We start from the raw sequence: 19,285 nt of genomic DNA, 5'->3' as shown, positions 1-19,285 counted from the left end.
TTCATAATCCCGTTTGGCCTGTGTCCAATAATGGCGTGATGAGGTGTTGGGTTTATCTTTAAACATCGTATAGGCTGTCCTTAGGCTATTGCTGAGGTTCTCTATTTTCAGTTTAATGGCTTTTTTCTTACTGAACATGTATGCCATTATTCTCCCTCTCAGAACTGTTTTGCCCGCATCCCACAATATCTGGGGGTCTACCGTTCCTTCGTTGTCTTGCTTATACTCTAACCACCATCCCTTTAACATATTTCTGAACTCCTCATCTCGGATGAGGGTGGAAGGGAACCTCCATATAAAATCTTTACCTCTGGGGAGATGGTTCCTAAATAATACTGAGATCGGTGCATGATCTGAAATGATCATATCTTCGATCTTAGGCTCCGCAAGCCTACCCCCTCCCTCCCTGTTAGAGAGAATGTAGTCTATACGTGACCAAGTTTGGTGTGCATGCGAGAAAAAAGTAAAGTCCCTACCTTCCTGATGGAAAGTTCGCCAGATATCTATAAGACCAGATTCACTTACAAATTTCGCAAAATGAGCATTCTGTGGCATTATTCTAGTTTGTTTCGACGTTTCCCCACTTCTATCTTCTTCCTGATCCTTCACTGCATTCATATCTCCCATTACTAGTTTGATCCCTGTGCCATCCTTCGAGATCCTATCCTGTAGTTCCCGAAAAAATTCTCCATTAGTCTCATTTGGGCCATATATGTTATAAATGTTTACTTCCCCTCCCATTGAGGACAATCGTATCAGGGATATTCTACCCGCCTCATCATGAACATGTTCAATCACCTTATAGGGTAATCCCCTTTTAATCAGAGTTAATACACCTGCTCTCCTGTCCACCGCTTCCGAGCCATAAATGTCTCCTACCCAATCTTTCTTCATCCTAAAAAAATCTGTTTGTTGCAGATGGGTCTCTTGTAAAAGAGCTATATCTGCCTTAAGTCTCTTCAGATGTCGCAAGACCAACCTGCGTTTATTAGGGGACCGCAGGCCTTTCACGTTCCAAGAGATAACTTTAATGCAACTATCCGTACTGAAGCGTTCCGATAGATTTACTCATATTCCTCACTGTGCAAAAGGTGTACCTATCCCTTAACCTCCCCCCAAAACATCCCCCCAAAACATCCCCCCAACCCGCCCCAAACCAACCACTGAAGCAAATCAGTGAGATGTATGATGCATCCCCTGATTTTTAGCAGTCTCCTAACTCTCCCACAACCAAAACTTTGAACTTCACTTTTTTCCAGCAGGGAAAAGCACATAAATTGCCAACCTCACTACTTCTCCTACTGCCGTTCCCCCCAAGCACTTTTATGTATTCATATCATACAATCCTCCACTTATCGTATGGCACAATAAATGATGAAGAGGCTCCACATGGCAACAATACAACAAGAACATAATGCACATAGTGTAGCCCTATGTAAGATTCAACAATAGCCCCTCCCCCTCTTTTTCTTCTTCTTTCTCCTTTTATATATATTTATTTTATTTTATTTTTTTTTTTATTGTTTTGTTATATTTTTTTTTCTTCTTTTTTTTTTTTTTTTTTGAGGCCTTAGTAGCTAATCCCCTCCCCCAGTTTCTAAATTAACGTCCCTTATCTTATGTCCATAAGAGAAAATAACCGGAATGAATGCTATCGCAGCATAGCAAAATACTCATCTTCCTCCCATCCGGAACAGCACCTCTTCATCCGGCATCTTGCGGAGCTGGTGGCATCGGATCACGATCTTGGGCTGAAGCTGACCTCATGGAGCGGGTTTCTCTCTGGTCTCGTCGCAATGGATCCTGGCCTTCCGAATAAGTAATGGCAGGTAAGTTCTTGGAACGGTGAGATGGCTCCAGCAGCATCCGCGCCGCTTCCTCTGGATCCGTGTAGGATGCCGTGTTCCCATTAGGGTAGAAGACCCTTAATATAGCCGGGTAAATCAGCGCGAATCGGCGTTGTTGTTTGAAGAGTTGAGAGCAAATGGGCGCGAAAGCTCTCCTTCTGCGTGTTACCTCTGCCGAGAAATCACCGAACAGTAATATCGAATGCCCCCTCAATCTCAATGCCGCTCCACCTTTCTTGTATGCTCTCAAGATTGCCACTTTATCGGAGTAGTCAAGGTATTTCACTATGACTTGCCGTGGCTTATTATTTCTGCTTGGCGCCTCTGGGTTCAGTACCCGCCTCGTGGCATTAGACGATCCTTGAGGGGGGCCAACTCTGTGTGCTCTTTCTGCCTTGCAGCGTGTATTTATCCCAAGAGCTCTAGGAAGTTCGTTCTCGCACATATCTATCAGCTCACCAGGTAAGACGCTTTCTGGTAGGCCTACTATCCGTAGGTTACTCCGGCGCGATCTATTTTCCAGATCGTCAATTTTTTCCCACAACCTGGTGTTCTCTTCCAATGCTTCTTTGAGTCGCATATGTACGGCCTCCTGGTCTGATTCCACCGCCACTAACCTCTGTTCAAGATCATTCAGTCGCGACCCATGTTGCACCAATTCAGCTTGCATGGCTGCAAATGACTGTGTGATCGTGGAAGACATAGCCTCCTGAAGGTCTGGGAGAATGCGAGTGGCCACCTCCAAAGCCAGGTGCTTGTAATCAATTTCCATCCTCCCGACGTCTGTAACTTTGCTGCGGGCACCTAGCTCTGCCAGCTGTGCTGCCTGTGTCACTTCATCCAGTTCTTGGCTGTCCGCCATGTCTGTCAGCGCTGGTGCCTTTCCCGCCTTGGTCGGAGCCTCTTTTGTTGTTTTTTTCCCCATCTGAATAAGGTAACGGTCCATATACCGGATCGATCACCAATAGGTAGCTAACTGTACCGAAAGTAGTGTATTTTCAGTCCGGTGTTCTGGGGATTAGCCGAGTTTTGTGCAGTGGGGTACGGAGCCTCTAACTCACGCTCCTCACCATGCTGGCGCCGGAACCGGAAGTCCAAACCCATTTTAATGTTCTAAAAATATGTTTAACGGTTTGCTGACCACCTGTTTTTTTATATGTCCAGGCGGGTGGCACTTATCTCTGCATGGATGTTTTTAAAAGTTCTTTCAGAGATAGCATCTGTACGCTAGTCATGCAGCTGCAGGAGTGTTGAGCCCACTGTCAGTGACCTAGAGAAGGCAGGGACAAATTTTGTACCATTCCTGACTTTCCGTTCGCTGCATACACAGTGCCCAATGAGTGCTGTGTATAGAGACAAAGCTTCCTGCTCTGGTTCATGTGATCGCTGGGGGCCAGGTGTCTGCACGAGCTGCTGAGTCTTAGCATACCAGACTAGCTCTGCAGTGAGGTTGTAGAACCTTGTATAAAACCTCTATGGGTTGTATTTCCCATGTAACTGGGCTAATATGTCAGCAATAAAAAATAAAAAGTCATGTTAAATGTCCCCCCAAAGTTCTTGTATAAACTTTATGGGAGGGGGGCACAAGGTGTAAATAAATTTTATATATATATTTAATATTTATAATAAAACAAAAAACAGGAGGCAGCACCGATGCAATATGAAATAGCCGGGTGCACGCTCTGAGGGCTAAAGCTTACCCAATAATCATATGTAAAAAAGAGAGCAGCACTCCAGCATAGGATAAAACAAAATCCAAAAGATTTATTCACCCATAGTGTGGCAACGTTTCGGCTCTACAATTGAGCCTTTCTCAAGCCTTGAAAAAATGCCACACCGCATCTTCCAGCCTCACCCTGGTGAACATAACCCGTACATCCCTTATATCAATGCGAGCAATACGAAAGAGAACATCATTTTTAGAAAAAAAAAATTCGATTCACATTGTTCTAGTGACAAAAAAGAGCTAAAACTTTTGAAATGCTGTTTCTTCCCCCCCCCCCCCCTTTTATTTTTTACATTTTCCTGGGTATAAAAAATGAAATAAAAAAATTTAAATAAAAATGAAGGCCCTTATATCGCCAAAAAACATATAAAGATTGATTTGCATAGCAGAAAGGGGGGGGGGGGAGTTTTGCCTTTCAAAAACACGGGTACTAAAAAAAAAAAAAAAAAAATGGTTAAGAATTTTTTTTCTTTTTTTTTGCAACCTTTTGGCCTAGAGTTAAAGGCATGAGTAACAGACTACTTGCCAGGGATGTGCTGCTCCCCAAATAAGTGGCTGTTTACCAGTCCAGCTCAGGTGACTATTACAAATTATACTGAGCTATGCAAGTAGCAGCATTCCGCATTTTTCAGATCTGAATGACCTGGCCTCTATAAAACAGTCCTATTCTTGTCTGGACATGTTCTATTTTTGTGTGGGTGTCACGGAACAGGCATACGGATTCAGACAACACACGGAGTGCTGTCTGCATCTTTTGCGGCCTCATTGAAGTGAATGGGTCTTTATCCGACCTGCACAATTGTGGATCGGATGTGGACAAATTTTTTTTCTGTGCATGAGCCCTTACTGAAGGGATACTGATCTTTTATCAAATATTTATCACAGTTATTTATACACTTCCCATTTGTCATAACATTTTTGTAACCTTGTCTCCTACCTGCTAACTACTTTGGGAAATGTTTGAGGATGGGTGCAGCACAGGATGTCCATACAGAATGCATTCAGAAATGTCTAGTATTTCTTAACCTGCAGTGGAGTGCAGGGCTTGATTCACCTATGTTTTCATAATTTTTCTTGATTGTTGGCTTCTAATTATGTTTTTTTTTAACAAATGGTTGTTGGTAGACAGTCTACTAAAATTTTAACCACTTTTATCCACTTATTGACTATAAAGCCTCACAAATCTAGCATTAGGTTAAATGCACGAGTTTTGAATTGCAGACGTTTTTTCTTTGCGGATTTTCGTGCATCAAATGGTATGAGAATAAACAAATCTCATGTACGCTTTGCTTTCTTTTTCTGTGAGGAAATTGACCTGCAGTGCAAAGTCTGAAATCCACAGCATGTTTTGTGTGACATTTTGTGTGGAATGCAAGGTTGAAATCTGCGGCCAAACCACATCAAATCTGCAACATAAACCGCAATTTGGTGCAGAAAGGGACAGAATTCCGAATGGAAATGGGATTTTCTGTTTCTAACTGCACCCATGTGCGTATAGCCTTATAGCAGGGGTGGGGAACCTTTTTGCTGCCGAGGGCCATTTGGATATTTGTAACATCATTCGCGGGCCATACAAAATTCTCAACTTAAAAATTTGACTGCTGTATTTGGTCAAACATATAACTGACTTAGGCCTCATGCACACGACCGTATGTATTTTGCGGTCCGCAAAAAATACAGATGACGTCCATGTGCATTCTGTATTTTGCGGAACAGAACAGCTGACCCCCTAATAGAACAGTACTATCCTTGTCCATAATGTGGATAATAATAGGACCTGTTCTATTTTTTTGCAGAACGGAAATACGGACATGCGGAAATGGAATGCACATGAAGTACCTTCCGTTTTTTTGCCGACCCATTGAAATGAATGGTTCCGTATACGTTTCCCTAAAAAAAATAGAACGGACACGGAAAGAAAATAGGTTCGTGCGCATGAGCCCTTAGGGGCAAATTACAGAAATTGCGCTTCAGTTAAAAAAATATATATATATAGCGCTATGTATTTTTGCAGCACAAAATGGCACCTGCACTAATATATATATATATATATATATATATATATATATATATATATATATATATATATATAATTACATATAGTACTGGTGCCATTTTGATCACCTTTAGCAGTCTAATTTTTAAGTTCTGAATTCTACATATTTAGTTCTTTGTGGCTGTGGTGGATTTTCTGCCGGGGTGGGACATATAGGTACCCTGTCTTATGGGATGCCTTGTGCCCTTCTCAAGCCCCCCATGCCCGGTTTTGCTCTTGGTTGGATGCGATTTGCATAGTAATTGTTTGAGGGCAGCTCTCCAGTCACAAAGATGGCGTCTTTAGCCTAATTTCTCTACTGAGCATGCGCATGGGATAACGCATTGTGTCCTGTTGGAATGACGCCCTAAGTGACGCGGGTGTGTCGGCCCACTGTATGACGCATAGCGCTTCCTGTCCGCTGAACATTCGGGATTGGTGCGGTGCCACGCCTGCGCAGAAAGACATCCACAACGCCGACTCTACGGCGCTGAATGAGCCTCCTTGCTGATGGGTATGTTTTGCGATATCACTTCGTTGCTCCTCCCCCTCCTTACACTTATGTATAACAAATGTGGACACATCATTTGATCAGGTTTATGTACTTGATCCATATTCATATATATTATGTACTCAGTACGCACCATGATGTTTTTTATGGAGATCAGTATTTGTGCACTATACGATACCAAGTGTATTCGCTGTATATTATTGTTATGTTTTGTTAAACACACCCACTGGGTTGTGATCACATGATCTGTATTTCCTATATAATCACTGTCATTGGAGTTGTATCTTTGCTTGAGGAAGGCTCGTGACCAGAGCCGAAACGTTGCACCACTGGGGTGAATAAAGGTTCACTTGCTTTTATTTATTTTTGTGGAGTGCCGCTCTTTTTTCTGGATTTATTCATTGGGGATACCAGTCTATTCCCCTAGGGACGTGCACCCGCTATTTCTCCTTGTAGCCAGTGCCGCCATTTTTCTCTTTATATTTATATATTTATAGGATTATATATATATATATATATATATATATATATTTACATATAGTACTGGTGCCATTTTGATCACCTTAGCAGTCTAATTTTTAAGTTCTGAATTTTACATATTTAGTTCTTTATTTGGCATTGATGGCAGCCAAGCTCATCCCACGGGGGTCCAGCTTTCACTCTTCCTGCCACTGTCCCTGCCTCTTTCTTCGCAACTGTCCTTGCCTTTGTCCCTTTCTCAGCCTCAGATCTGCCCCCCACCTCCCTCAGCCTTCTATCAGACCCCCCCATCAACCTCAAATCAGACCCTCCCCAACTTTAGATCACACCCCCATCAGACCTCCCAGCCTCAGATCAGACCGCCCCAGCCTCAGATCAGCCCCAATCAGACCTCAGATCAGGGGGCAGGGCCATCAGATTCATCTCTCTCACAGGTCTGGCGCCCGCTGGGAGATTCACTCCGTCAGTACTAAATCCTAGCCCCTGTCACTATACTATGCTGCCCTCAGCGAAAGGCACCAATATTGCTGGCTTTTTAGATTTTACGATTTGCAGGTAAATGTGAAGCAGACTGAACTTTGTGAACCGTTCAACTGCATACTAGAGCTAGGCGTATGCCAGGTGGATCCATATTTCTAAAGGCTTGTTGATCAGGTTGGATACACAGCAACTTTATGGCAATGTGACTTTTTTTGTTCTTGTTTTAATGCAATTCAATCTCATTTCTGCAGGTAAATGCATCTCGTCAAGAGGCTAAATTAATGGAAGAGAGTGATCAACTCATTGAAATCATACAGCAGAGGAGACAAATTATTGGAACAAAAATTAAGGAAGGCAAGGTATGGAAATCTCAATATGAATCTCTCTGTAGACTGACCAAGAGATATTTCTACTTGTGCAATGTGAATGTCACATTTAAAGGGAATCTGTCACCATAGACCTCCCTATCCATCTGTTTGCATAGACACATCGCTGTGGTTCACCTGAATTAAAACGCAGTTTTTGTTGTGCTGATCCAAGGCTCTGTTCCCGAGTTAGAATGTCTTTTCTTAAAATGCAATTAGGCCTTTGGTGCAATGGGGGCGTCACCTTTGCTCTTGTTGCACCCAAGCTCTACTTCTTTCTGTGGTCAGACCCTCCCTCCCTGCTCCCTGCAAAATGTGCTGCAGATTTTCCCACTGCTGTTGACATCACATGTGAATGCACCCTTTCTGTTTACGTTCAGTGGCTGAAAATGTGCTGCTCACACCGGGGTGCATTACTTGGTGCTCATACACACAAGCGGGCCATGTTTTGCAGTCCACAAATTGCGGATCGGCAAAACACAGATGCTGTCCGGGTGCGTTCCGCAATTTGTGGAACGGAACGGGCCGCCCATAACTAGAAATGCCTATTCTTGTTCATAACTAGAAATGCCTATTCTTGTTTTTTTTTGCGGGGCCACGGAATGGAGCAACAGATGGGGGTGCTGTCCGCATCTTTTGTGGCCCAATTGTAGTAAATGCGGGCTCAGATGCTCACCCAAATAATGTTCGTGTGCATGAGGCCTTACAAGGGATAAAAGCTCTTGGCCCAAAAGCTGAGTGAGCTGGATATGCGCTCAGTTGTCTTCGGCACTCCCGTGGAGCTGAATGGAGCAGCAGCGCACATGTGTGACCACCTCTCCATTTAAACCGAGTAGTATAGACCCTCTTTCTTATGATCAGTGGGCGTCTGCAGAGGACACTATCTTCAGAAAGTTGAAAATCTTTTTAAATGTTTTTTATATTTTTGCCATTTTTTGTCTTTGTAATAAGAGATGTAGATAAATCTGATCATTACAGGATTTTCTAGAGTAAGGTTTTAGTTGTAAGGTTACGTCAGTGCTACCTTTCTGCGTGCAGAGCTGTCTCTCATATCACAATAGCTTTATTTCTGCCTCCCTTGAGGTTAGCGAGAGCTGTAGTTTGTGTTGATTTGTTGGCATAGCTGTGCCGTCCTGGTATGTGGCATTTTGTAGTTCTGAAGTTAGCTTTAAATGTCAAGTCTAATGAGAAAAGGGCCGGCTAAGAATAAAGTCCAGTGGGGGTTTTACTGGTTCACTAAAGCTGTCCTGCACCTCTAATTAACTTTATATAAAAGACCTGCTGCCCCATTGCTGATGTAAAAGTGCTTGAAGAGCAGCGGTCCATGAGGTGAAAGGTCACAAGTAGTTTTCTATCTCCAAATACGGTGAGGGCTTTCATGGGCCTGGTCAGCGGAATGATAAAGATTTGGGATATTTTTAAAATAGTCAAGTCAGTGTTTTTGTACAAAGCTTTATTCGTTCCTTTAGGACCATGACAATTTTTTTGGTTTTTCGCTTCTGTTTCCTGCCAAAAGCCAAAGCTTTTATTTTTTTTACTTTTTTCTATTCACAGCCGTATATGTGGGGAAGGTTTTTGTGGGACAAGTTATATTTTAAACGGCACCATTTAATTTACCATGTATTATATTGGAACATGGAAAAAAAAGAGTCTTTGTGGGGGGAAAAAATGTAAAAAAATAATTCTGCCTTTTTGAGTTTTTTCTTTTTCAGCGTTCACTGTGGGCTAAAAATGACATGACAACCTTATTCTGAGGGTCAGTGCGATTCTGGCAATAAAAAATGTATACAGTGGTTAGAATTTTTCATACTTTATGGATTTTGTTATATTTTAAAAACTTTTTTTTACTTTTATTTGCTTTTATTTTTAGCCTTTATTTTATAAAATACCTGCATCCTTCATGAAATGACAGTCCAGCAGCATCTTTTCTTAACTCTGCACTGTGCCATTCCTCTTATTCCCCTAAAAATATATGAATAAATTCCAAACGAGGTTTAACATGTTGAGGTTTTTTGCACAGGGGAAGGATGGCTTTTGGTCGCCAATTTATTCACACATTTTTGGGAGGAATAACAGGAAGAGTGGCGCAGCAAAGTTGTAAAAATGCTCGAGAATCTTTATTTCATGGGAAAGCAACTATTTACAAAAACAGACATGTCAGGAGAGGTGACAGGTTCTCTGCAGCATGTATTTACGTTTTCTTTCCTATCCTGTCATAGCAATCCATATCTCTTATATTTTAGTCCGTATCTTGGCCTACAGCAGGGAATTCAACATTGGACACCTCTCCAATAACAGAACTTGACATTGTATTGCAGAAAAAAATTAAGGACTCCCTCTCTTGGCCCTAGAAAGATAATTGAAAGATAGTTTTTATTAAATATGAGCAAGTCGCTCAAAATACGATTTGGCCAAATCAGCCGATTTTGTTTCAGGCCCCAAATAAAAAGTGCTCCAGTTGGACTGAAAAGTGGGTATGATGCTTTGAGGTCTCCTTGGACTATTATATTTTTCTCTGTTTTCTCTTTTTCTTTTCTCTCCAAAATTCACCCAAATCGAATCCCATCTCTAGTCGTTATTAATTAAGGCTACTTTCACACTAGCGTTCGGGTCTCCGCTTGTGAGCTCCGTTTGAAGGGTCTCACAAGCGGCCCCGAACGGATCCGTCCAGCCCTAATGCATTCTGAATGGATGCGGATCCGCTCAGAATGCATCAGTTTGGCTCCGTTTATCCTCCGCTCAGCAGGCGGACACCTGAACGCAGCTTGCAGCGTTCAGGTGTCCGCCTGGCCGTGCGGAGGCAAACGGATCCGTCCAGACTTACAATGTAAGTCAATGGGGACGGATCCGTTTGAAGTTGACACAGTATGGCTCAATTTTCAAACGGATCCGTCTCCCATTGACTTTCAATGTAAAGTCAAAACGGATCCGTTTGCATTATCATGAACAAAAAAAAAAAAAAAAGAAATTTTTTTTTTTTGTTCATGGTAATGCAAACTGATCCGTTCTGAACGGATCTAAGCGTTTGCATTATAGGTGCGGATCCATCTGGGCACATACCAGACGGATCCGCACCTAAACGCAGGTGTGAAAGTAGCCTAAGTTCTGTTAACGTTTTTGTGCGCTCTTTCATATTGTCAGCAATGATTAATCCCAGCCTTTTGTGCATATTTAAATTTAAAGACATTTTTCCTGACATTAAGGCTACATGCACACGACCATATGTGTTTTGCGGTCCGCAAAAAAAAAAGAAGGTTGACATCCTACGGTCCCCGCAGGCTTACTTATCCTGGTTTCAGCTTGACGCACAGAAAATGACCAGAAATTTCTGCTCAGAAGATTGGGCAGAGCTGCAGGTAGGGATTGGCTGCGCAGGCATCTCTTGCCATTTCCTATGCATTAAGGCAGGACCAAGAAATGAGGAGCAACAGGGACCGAAATACCAACAGAACAGCATGCCTCCTAGGTACTCTTGGAAAAAAAACTTCATACTGGGGCAGCTCCGGGTATCATTTTTATTTTTTTAACTTTCCCAGAAAACCCTTAACGGTTGCCTTTTTTAAACCTGGCATGTCTATCAGGGCGTTGGGTTATCTGGATTCTTAGTTGTTTGCCCTTTACCAGCGACAGAGGGACTTGAGTAATCTGGAAAGCAGACACAAGGAAATCTAATTTTTGTATTAATAACTTATACCACCCAAAAGCCTGAAGAAACTGCCAGAGTGATATGTACATCTTAGGTCAGCAGTTTATTTTTAACAAAGGAGGGGAAGTGTTCTGTTCAGGATAAAGGAATTCCTTTTCTGACTTACCACAAGTTTATCTCCATCTGTCCTCTTCTACCCTGTGTTTATTTGGTTCTCTGGCTCATGCACAGTATATTCTGCGCTGCTTACAGACTCATCAGCTCCGAACCAAGAATCTGTGTTGTGGTTTACAGTCAGAGTTGATCCAGGATTGGATGTGCAAATCTGGGAAATAGTTGACTTATGAAGCATTGTAAGATTTGGCGGGGTCGTCTAGATACACCATTTGTTCTCAGCATTGCAGTGTCAGGCTTGGCAGCACCTGAACTTTCAAGCCCAAGGATAAGGGTGGGAATGAGTAATGCAAAAGAAATTATTCAAATGACAGATTTAATCGGTTAAGTCCTGGTGATTGATTTTTGTATTTTTTTTTATACTCCCCCCCCTTCAAGAATTAAGCATTGCTGAAATGTTCAAGTGGCTTCAATTCAGTTAAGAGTCTGAGGTTGACCATTTTCACTTTTGCATATTCAGTCACATTAAAATAATATTTGTTTTTCAGCTGTGTCACAGCAACAGTAAAAAGTCAGCTACAGGGCATGGCCAGTCTTGTACTGAAGTTAAATTCAAGGAATTAGGCATCAACTAAATTCTCCTTCTACTGTGTAGCCAATGTCTCTGGTGACCAAGTATTAAGAAGTCCACATCCAGATCCTGATGACTTGGTGTGAAGTCACCACTGTCATGATTTTCTTGTATGATGTTCCGAACACTCACACATAAACCGTCCCATTCTAATATAAACCTGGTTTTATAGAATTTCTTCTGATGTATAGTAGTTCTACATATTTTGCAGTACATGGCTTCTAACAACTAGTGTTCCAATGGTGAAGTATCTCACAATGTTGGTTGGATTTTGAAGAAATTTGAGAGGTGGATGGTCAACTTTACACACAAATTATTTGGACTTCCTCACTGCCACCCTTCCTTCCTTTCTTCCTTCCAGGTTTCTTTCTACCAGGGGTATAACTGTAAGGAGGTGCAGTCACACCTGAACCCCACCTGTTGGGATGATCATGTTAGAATAGTGCACCTTGTGACGAGGAAGAAAGGAAGAATTTCCTTGTATGAATTAAGAATTGGACAGTAGTGGAAGGCAATAAAATAATAGGGAGGCCAATTATTATCCCATTGTACATATTACATAGATCAGGAAAAATTAACAATATTTTACAATTTGTATGCATAAAAAATGCCCCTTTTTGAAGAGATTTTACATTTACTTATATAGCATGGTGCCACCTGGTGTTCAATGTTTATTAATAATAATAAGAAGAATAATATATAGCGCCATCATATTCCATAGTACTTTGCAATTAGAGAATTCATATAAAAACATTATCACACATTACAGAGTAGCAAATTAGTCAACAACTCAAACAATAGTATTGAGGGCCCTGCTCGCAAGAGCTTACAATCTGTGCGGTAAGTTTATATCCATTTGCCTTCTGAGCTTAGTACTAGTTTACATATTTAAGACTGCCAGAGGGGGTAAGGAGACTGACTAGGGAACTTACTGGGGAGTATATTTACTGCTACTGGTGGTGCTCTGGAACATTGGTTTAGTAAAATAGTGCAATGAGTTTGGGGAGCTTAGGCAGAAAATAGAGAAATGGGTCATGTGACACTGCCCAGTAGCTTGTCCACATTAGCAAAGTTTAGCAGCTGTGCTGAGATGAACAGAGAAGGAAAAAGTATATATTTTTTAAGGTGGAAACAGTACAACTTAGTTCAAAAGAGTGCTTAATATCCTTGTGAAACCTTTTAGGTGACCCTGATTTGTGGGATAACCCCTTTAACCACCTGCCGCCACGCTAACGCCGAAAGGTGTCATTGCGGCGGCTCTCCCAGGTCACACTAACGCCGATTGGCGTCATCTCGCGTGAGCCGAGATATCCTGTGAACGCGCGCACACAGGCGCGCTCGTTCACAGGATCGGAAGGTAAGCGAGTGGATCTTAAGCCTGCCAGCGGCGATCGTTCGCTGGCAGGCTGGAGATGCGATTTTTTTAACCCCTAACAGGTATATTAGACGCTGTTTTGATAACAGCGTCTAATATACCTGCTACCTGGTCCTCTGGTGGTCCCTTTTGCTTGGATCGACCACCAGAGGACACAGGCAGCTCTGTAATAAGTAGCACAAAACACCACTTCACTACACCCCCCCCCCCCCCGTCACTTATTAACCCCTGATCACCCCATATAGACTCTCTGATCACCCCCCTGTCATTGATCACCCCCCTGTCATTGATCACCCCCCTGTAAGGCTCCATTCAGACGTCCGTATGTTTTTTACGGATCCATGGATACATGGATAGGATCCGCAAAACACATACGGACATCTGAATGGAGCCTTACAGGGGGGTGATCAATGACAGGGGGGTGATCAATGACAGGGGGGTGATCAGGGAGTCTATATGGGGTGATCACCCCCCTGTCATTGATCACCCCCCTGTCATTGATCACCCCCCTGTAAGGCTCCATTCAGATGTCCGTATGTGTTTTGCGGATCCTATCCATGTATCCATGGATCCGTAAAAAACATACGGACGTCTGAATGGAGCCTTACAGGGGGGGTGATCAATGACAGGGGGGTGATCACCCCATATAGGCTCCCTGATCACCCCCCTGTCATTGATCACCCCCCTGTCATTGATCACCCCCCTGTAAGGCTCCATTCAGATGTCCGTATGTGTTTTGCGGATCCGATCCATGTATCCGTGGATCCGTAAAAAACATACGGACATCTGAATGGAGCCTTACAGGGGGGTGATCACCACATATAGACTCCCTGATCACCCCCCTGTCATTGATCACCCCCCTGTAAGGCTCCATTCAGACATTTTTTTGGCCCAAGTTAGCAGAAATTTTTTTGTTTTCTTACAAAGTCTCATATTCCACTAACTTGTGTCAAAAAATAAAATCTCACATGAACTCACCATACCCCTCACGGAATCCAAATGCGTAAAATTTTTTAGACATTTATTTTCCAGACTTCTTCTCACGCTTTAGGGCCCCTAAAATGCCAAGGCAGTATGAATACCCCACATGTGACCCCATTTCGGAAAGTAGACACCCCAAGGTATTCGCTGAGGGGCATATTGAGTCCATGAAAGATTGAAATTTTTGTCCTGAGTTAGCGGAAAGGGAGACTTTGTGAGAAAAAACAAAAAATAATCTATTTCCGCTAACTTGTGGCAAAAAAAAAATAATTCGATGAACTCGCCATGCCCCTCATTGAATACCTTGGGGTGTCTTCTTTCCAAAATGGGGTCACATGTGGGGTATTTATACTTCCCTGGCATTTTAGGGGCCCTAAAGCGTGAGAAGAAGTCTGGGATCCAAATGTCTAAAAATGCCCTACTAAAAGGAATGTGGGCCCTTTTGCGCATCTAGGCTGCAAAAAAGTGTCACACATCTGGTATCGCCGTACTCAGGAGAAGTTGGGGAATGTGTTTTGGGGTGTCATTTTACATATACCCATGCTGGGTGAGAGAAATATCTCGGTCAAATGCCAACTTTGTATAAAAAAATGGGAAAAGTTGTCTTTTGCCGAGATATTTATCTCACCCAGCATGGGTATATGTAAAATGACACCCCAAAACACATTGCCCAACTTCTCCTGAGTACGGCAATACCACATGTGTGACACTTTTTTGCAGCCTAGGTGGGCAAAGGGGCCCACATTCCAAAGAGCATCTTTCGGATTTCACCGGCCATTTTTTACAGATTTTGATTTCAAACTACTTCTCACGCATTTGGGCCCCTAAAATGCCAGGGCAGTATAACTAGCCCACAAGTGACCCCATTTTGGAAAGAAGACACCCCAAGGTATTTCGTGATGGGCATAGTGAGTTCATGGAAGTTTTTTCTATTTTTTGTTAGTGGAATATGAGACTTTGTAAGAAAAATAAATAAATAAATAAAATCATCATTTTCCGCTAACTTGTGACAAAAAATAAAAAGTTCTATCAACTCACTATGCCCATCAGCGAATACCTTAGGGTGTCTACTTTCCGAAATGGGGTCATTTGTGGGGTTTTTCTACTGTCTGGGCATTGTAGAACCTCAGGAAACATGACAGGTGCTCAGAAAGTCAGAGCTGCTTCAAAAAGCGGAAATTCACATTTTTGTACCATAGTTTGTAAACGCTATAACTTTTACCCAAACCATTTTTTTTTTTACCCAAACATTTTTTTTTTATCAAGGACATGTAGAACAATAAATTTCGAGAAAAATTTATATATGGATGTCGTTTTTTTGCAAAATTTTACAACTGAAAGTGAAAAATGTCATTTTTTTGCAAAAAAATCGTTAACTTTCGATTAATAACAAAAAAAGTAAAAATGTCAGCAGCAATGAAATACCACCAAATGAAAGCTCTATTAGTGAGAAGAAAAGGAGGTAAAATTCATTTGGGTGGTAAGTTGCATGACCGAGCAATAAACCGCTAAAGTTGTGGAGTGCCGATTTGTAAAAAAGGGCCTGGTCACTAAGGGGGTATAAACCTGTGGTCCTTAAGTGGTTAAAGAGGAGCTTTAATGTTTTTTGGTTTTTTTTGTTTAGATAAATACTTTTACTTGCGGGGTACCCTGCCCCTCCCCGCTGATGCTGCCACCCTGCTGTTTTTTTTTATATATATATATATATTTTTATATATTGCTCCTACACCCTGCTGTGCCCCCCTGCAATTTTCCCACTCAGTTAATAGTTAATACTGAGCATCGGTACAGGGAGGAGAAGGAGGAGGAGGAGATGCCAGGGTTTCTCAATGGGCGTCTCCTTCTCCCTGGCTGTGCCACGATCCAATCACAGCCAAAGAGAAGGAGATGCCCATTGAGAAACCCTGGCATCTCCTTCTCCCTGTACCAATGGCAGGCAGGTTGGCAGCATCAGCGGGAGGTATCCCGCAAGTAAAGATATTTATCTAAACTAAAAGGTCCTCTTTAAATAACTGTGTGTAATATTTAAACCTGATGTTTAATGGTTGTACTGGTATGAATTTGAACACATGTACTGTATTAACAATGATGCAACCGGTACAGTATGAAACCTACTTAGGAATTTTATTTTGATTAAATAATCCGTTTGGTGGTCTCGGTGTGCTCATTAAACATCCTCATGCCTGGTGCTCAATGGACCAAGTTTTCCGGTATAACGCAATCTGCACTTTGCATTAAAAAATATTAGACTCTCGTATTTGTTATCCTTTAAAGGGTGGGGGGACATGGCTCACAGAATAAAATATTATTTGCATCTCAGTGATTTTAGTTATCACAAATTGTGGTTATCATGTTAAAAGAGAAATCTGTCAGGAAATGACGTGCATGGCGAGAGTATGGGGCCAGCTGTGCTTGTTTTGGCCCTGAGAAGATTGGCATTATATAGACGGTCTTTTCTGCTTAGCACTTACATTTTAAGTATTATTACACACATGAGGAATGTATTTAAGCTATGAAAAGGATCTCTGAGACTATTTACCGTCATTTTCTAATTTCACAGGAAAAGTCATCCATTTTGCAGCATTATTAATAATGTTTTCAGCATTACTGCCAAAATGTCACTTGGATACAGACTCCCACACAGCCCATGTGCTGTGATTTGATGCCGGTATATGCTTGTCTCCTCCAGTGATTAGTTACACAGGGATTATCTAAACAAATGACCTCATGCTCAGTGGTTTTTAAGACCTAATGCATGCGATTTGTAAATCACACTTTTATTGCAGCTATTCTTATTATTTAAAATGGAACCCTTTTAACCTTACTAGGAAGAAGGGATGCAAATCGGCTCTTAGCAAGCTATGTCTCTAATGCCACCAGATGTAAAGTAGTTATCCTAGAAGTCAGCGATCAGCAACCTCCGGCACTCCAGGTGTGGGGAAACTATGACTCCCAGCATGCACACTTGCTTGGCTGTTCTCAGAACTCCCATAGAAGTGATAGGGAGTTGTAGTTTCACAACAGCTGGACTGCCAGAGGTTGCTGACCCCTGCTATAAGTCAGTGTTCAACCTTTTGAACAGGCCTTGAGACATGACTTGGATAATAAATAAGCCAGCACCTCATCTGCAGACAGCTGTTTCGGGTTGATTGCTCCTCATTAGTGTGGAGCAGAGAGTACTGGCTTACCTGGGTGAGAGGCCATACCCCAATTGGGCGCTCTCCATAAAGAAATACAATGTCCCCTGAACCCTGACTTAGGCTGGGTTCACACGAGCGTGTCCGGATTAGGTCCGGATGCGTCCCGGTGTATTGCGGCAAACCCGCGCGAGTAGGAATGCAATTGCAGTCAGTTTTAACTGCGATTGCGTTCCGATGTTCAGTTTTTATCGCGCGGGTGCAATGTGTTTTGCACGCGCGTGATAAAAAACCGACTGTGGTACCCAGACCCGAACTTCTTCACAGAAGTTCAGGTTTGGGTTAGATGTTGTGTAGATGTTATTATTTTCCCTTATAACATGGTTATAAGGGAAAATAATAGCATTCTGAAAACAGAATGCTTAGTAGGTGATCAATTGAGGGTTAAAAAAAATAAAAAATATTAACTCACCTTCTCCTCTTGTTCGCGTAGTTCCCGGTCTCTTCTTTACTTCTTTAAAGATGAGCTATGGGCTAAAGGACCTTTGGTGACGTCAGATCACATGCTCCAATCACATGGTCCATCACCGTGGTGATGGAGCATGTGATCTGACGTCACCAAAGGTCTTTTAGCCCATAGCTCATCTTTAAAGAAGTAAAGAAGAGACCGGGAACTACGCGAACAAGAGGAGAAGGTGAGTTAATATTTTTTATTTTTTTTTAACCATCAATTGATCACCTACTAAGCATTCTGTTTTCAGAATGCTATTATTTTCCCTTATAACCATGTTATAAGGGAAAATAATATAGTGAATAGACTGTCACCTAGCAACCATGCGTGAAAATCGCACCGCATCCGCACTTGCTTGCGGATGCTTGCGATTTTCACGCAACCCCATTCACTTCTATGGGGCCTGCGTTGCGTGAAAAACGCAGAATATAGAGCATGCTGCGATTTTCACGCAACGCACAAGTGATGCGTGAAAATCACCGCTCATCTGAACAGCCCCATAGAAATGAATGGGTCAGGATTTAGTGCGGGTGCAATACGTTCACCTACCGCATTGCACCCGCGCGGAATACTCGCCCGTGTGAACGCAGCCTTAGGCCTCTCACCCAGTTAAGGTGCTGGCTTAATTATTATCAAAGTCATGTCTCAAGGCCTGTTTAAAAGGTCAAATATTGACTTTTAGTTTGGTTACCTTACATCTGGTAGCATTAGAGACAGAGCTTGCTAAGAGCTGATTTGCTCACAGAATTCCAGAGGAGTGTTACGTCGATTAGGCGCTCTCCATAAGGAGATATAGTACCCTCCAAATCCTTAATATTACTAGCAAAGCTACCATGCTTGGGAACTTGCATGTGGCAACATCTACAGTAGTGTTGTACAGAATATGTATCTAGTCACATCTATGTCTAGCAGGGATAGGAATTCAGTGTCTATATCTTATGGCCCTTTCACACCAGCCACTGATCAAATGGGGATTGCATCTTTTCTGCCATTAAAAATCACCTTTTGTCAGCAGCATATCTTCCTGTAAAAACTGAGGACGTGCTGCCGACAAATGAAAAGTTTATGCGCACATACATGTGTGTTAAAGAGGTTTTCAGGGAGTTCAGTGTTGATGGCCTATCCTAAGTAAAGGTCATCAATATCAGATCAGTGGGGGGCTCCGTGCACAGTCGCCAATCAGCTTTTGGTTACATGGCCTAGGCGCAGCTCAGTCCCTTTCAAGCGAATGGGGCTGAGCTGCAATACCAAACACAGCCGCTATACAATGTACGACACTGTGCATTGTATGCTGTGAGGAGGCCACAGTGCTCGTCAGAATTGGTTGGGTATTGGAATCTCATTGATGGATAAGCTCACGGAAAACTCCTTTAATTATCATTCATCGGCATACTAACAATAACTGCAGCATGTCAATGTTACTTAACGAGCACCATTCGGCATACT

At 42.4% G+C, this 19,285-nt stretch overlaps 1 protein-coding gene across 2 annotated transcripts in view; it reads left to right on the top strand.

Moving 5' to 3' along the window:
* Positions 1 to 19,285, top strand: part of MID1 (midline 1) — a 192,598-nt gene that overhangs the window by 114,619 nt on the left and 58,694 nt on the right. For both annotated transcript variants that reach the window (XM_040423767.1, XM_040423768.1), the window contains exon 4: positions 7,331 to 7,438. In XM_040423767.1, the coding sequence (XP_040279701.1) occupies positions 7,331 to 7,438 (108 nt within the window). The remainder of the gene's footprint in view (positions 1 to 7,330; positions 7,439 to 19,285) is intronic.

The sequence above is a fragment of the Bufo bufo genome, chromosome 3 (genome assembly GCF_905171765.1).
Source record: "Bufo bufo chromosome 3, aBufBuf1.1, whole genome shotgun sequence".
NCBI classification, from domain to species: Eukaryota; Metazoa; Chordata; class Amphibia; order Anura; family Bufonidae; genus Bufo; species Bufo bufo.
This window is presented reverse-complemented; position numbering and strand designations above follow the sequence as displayed.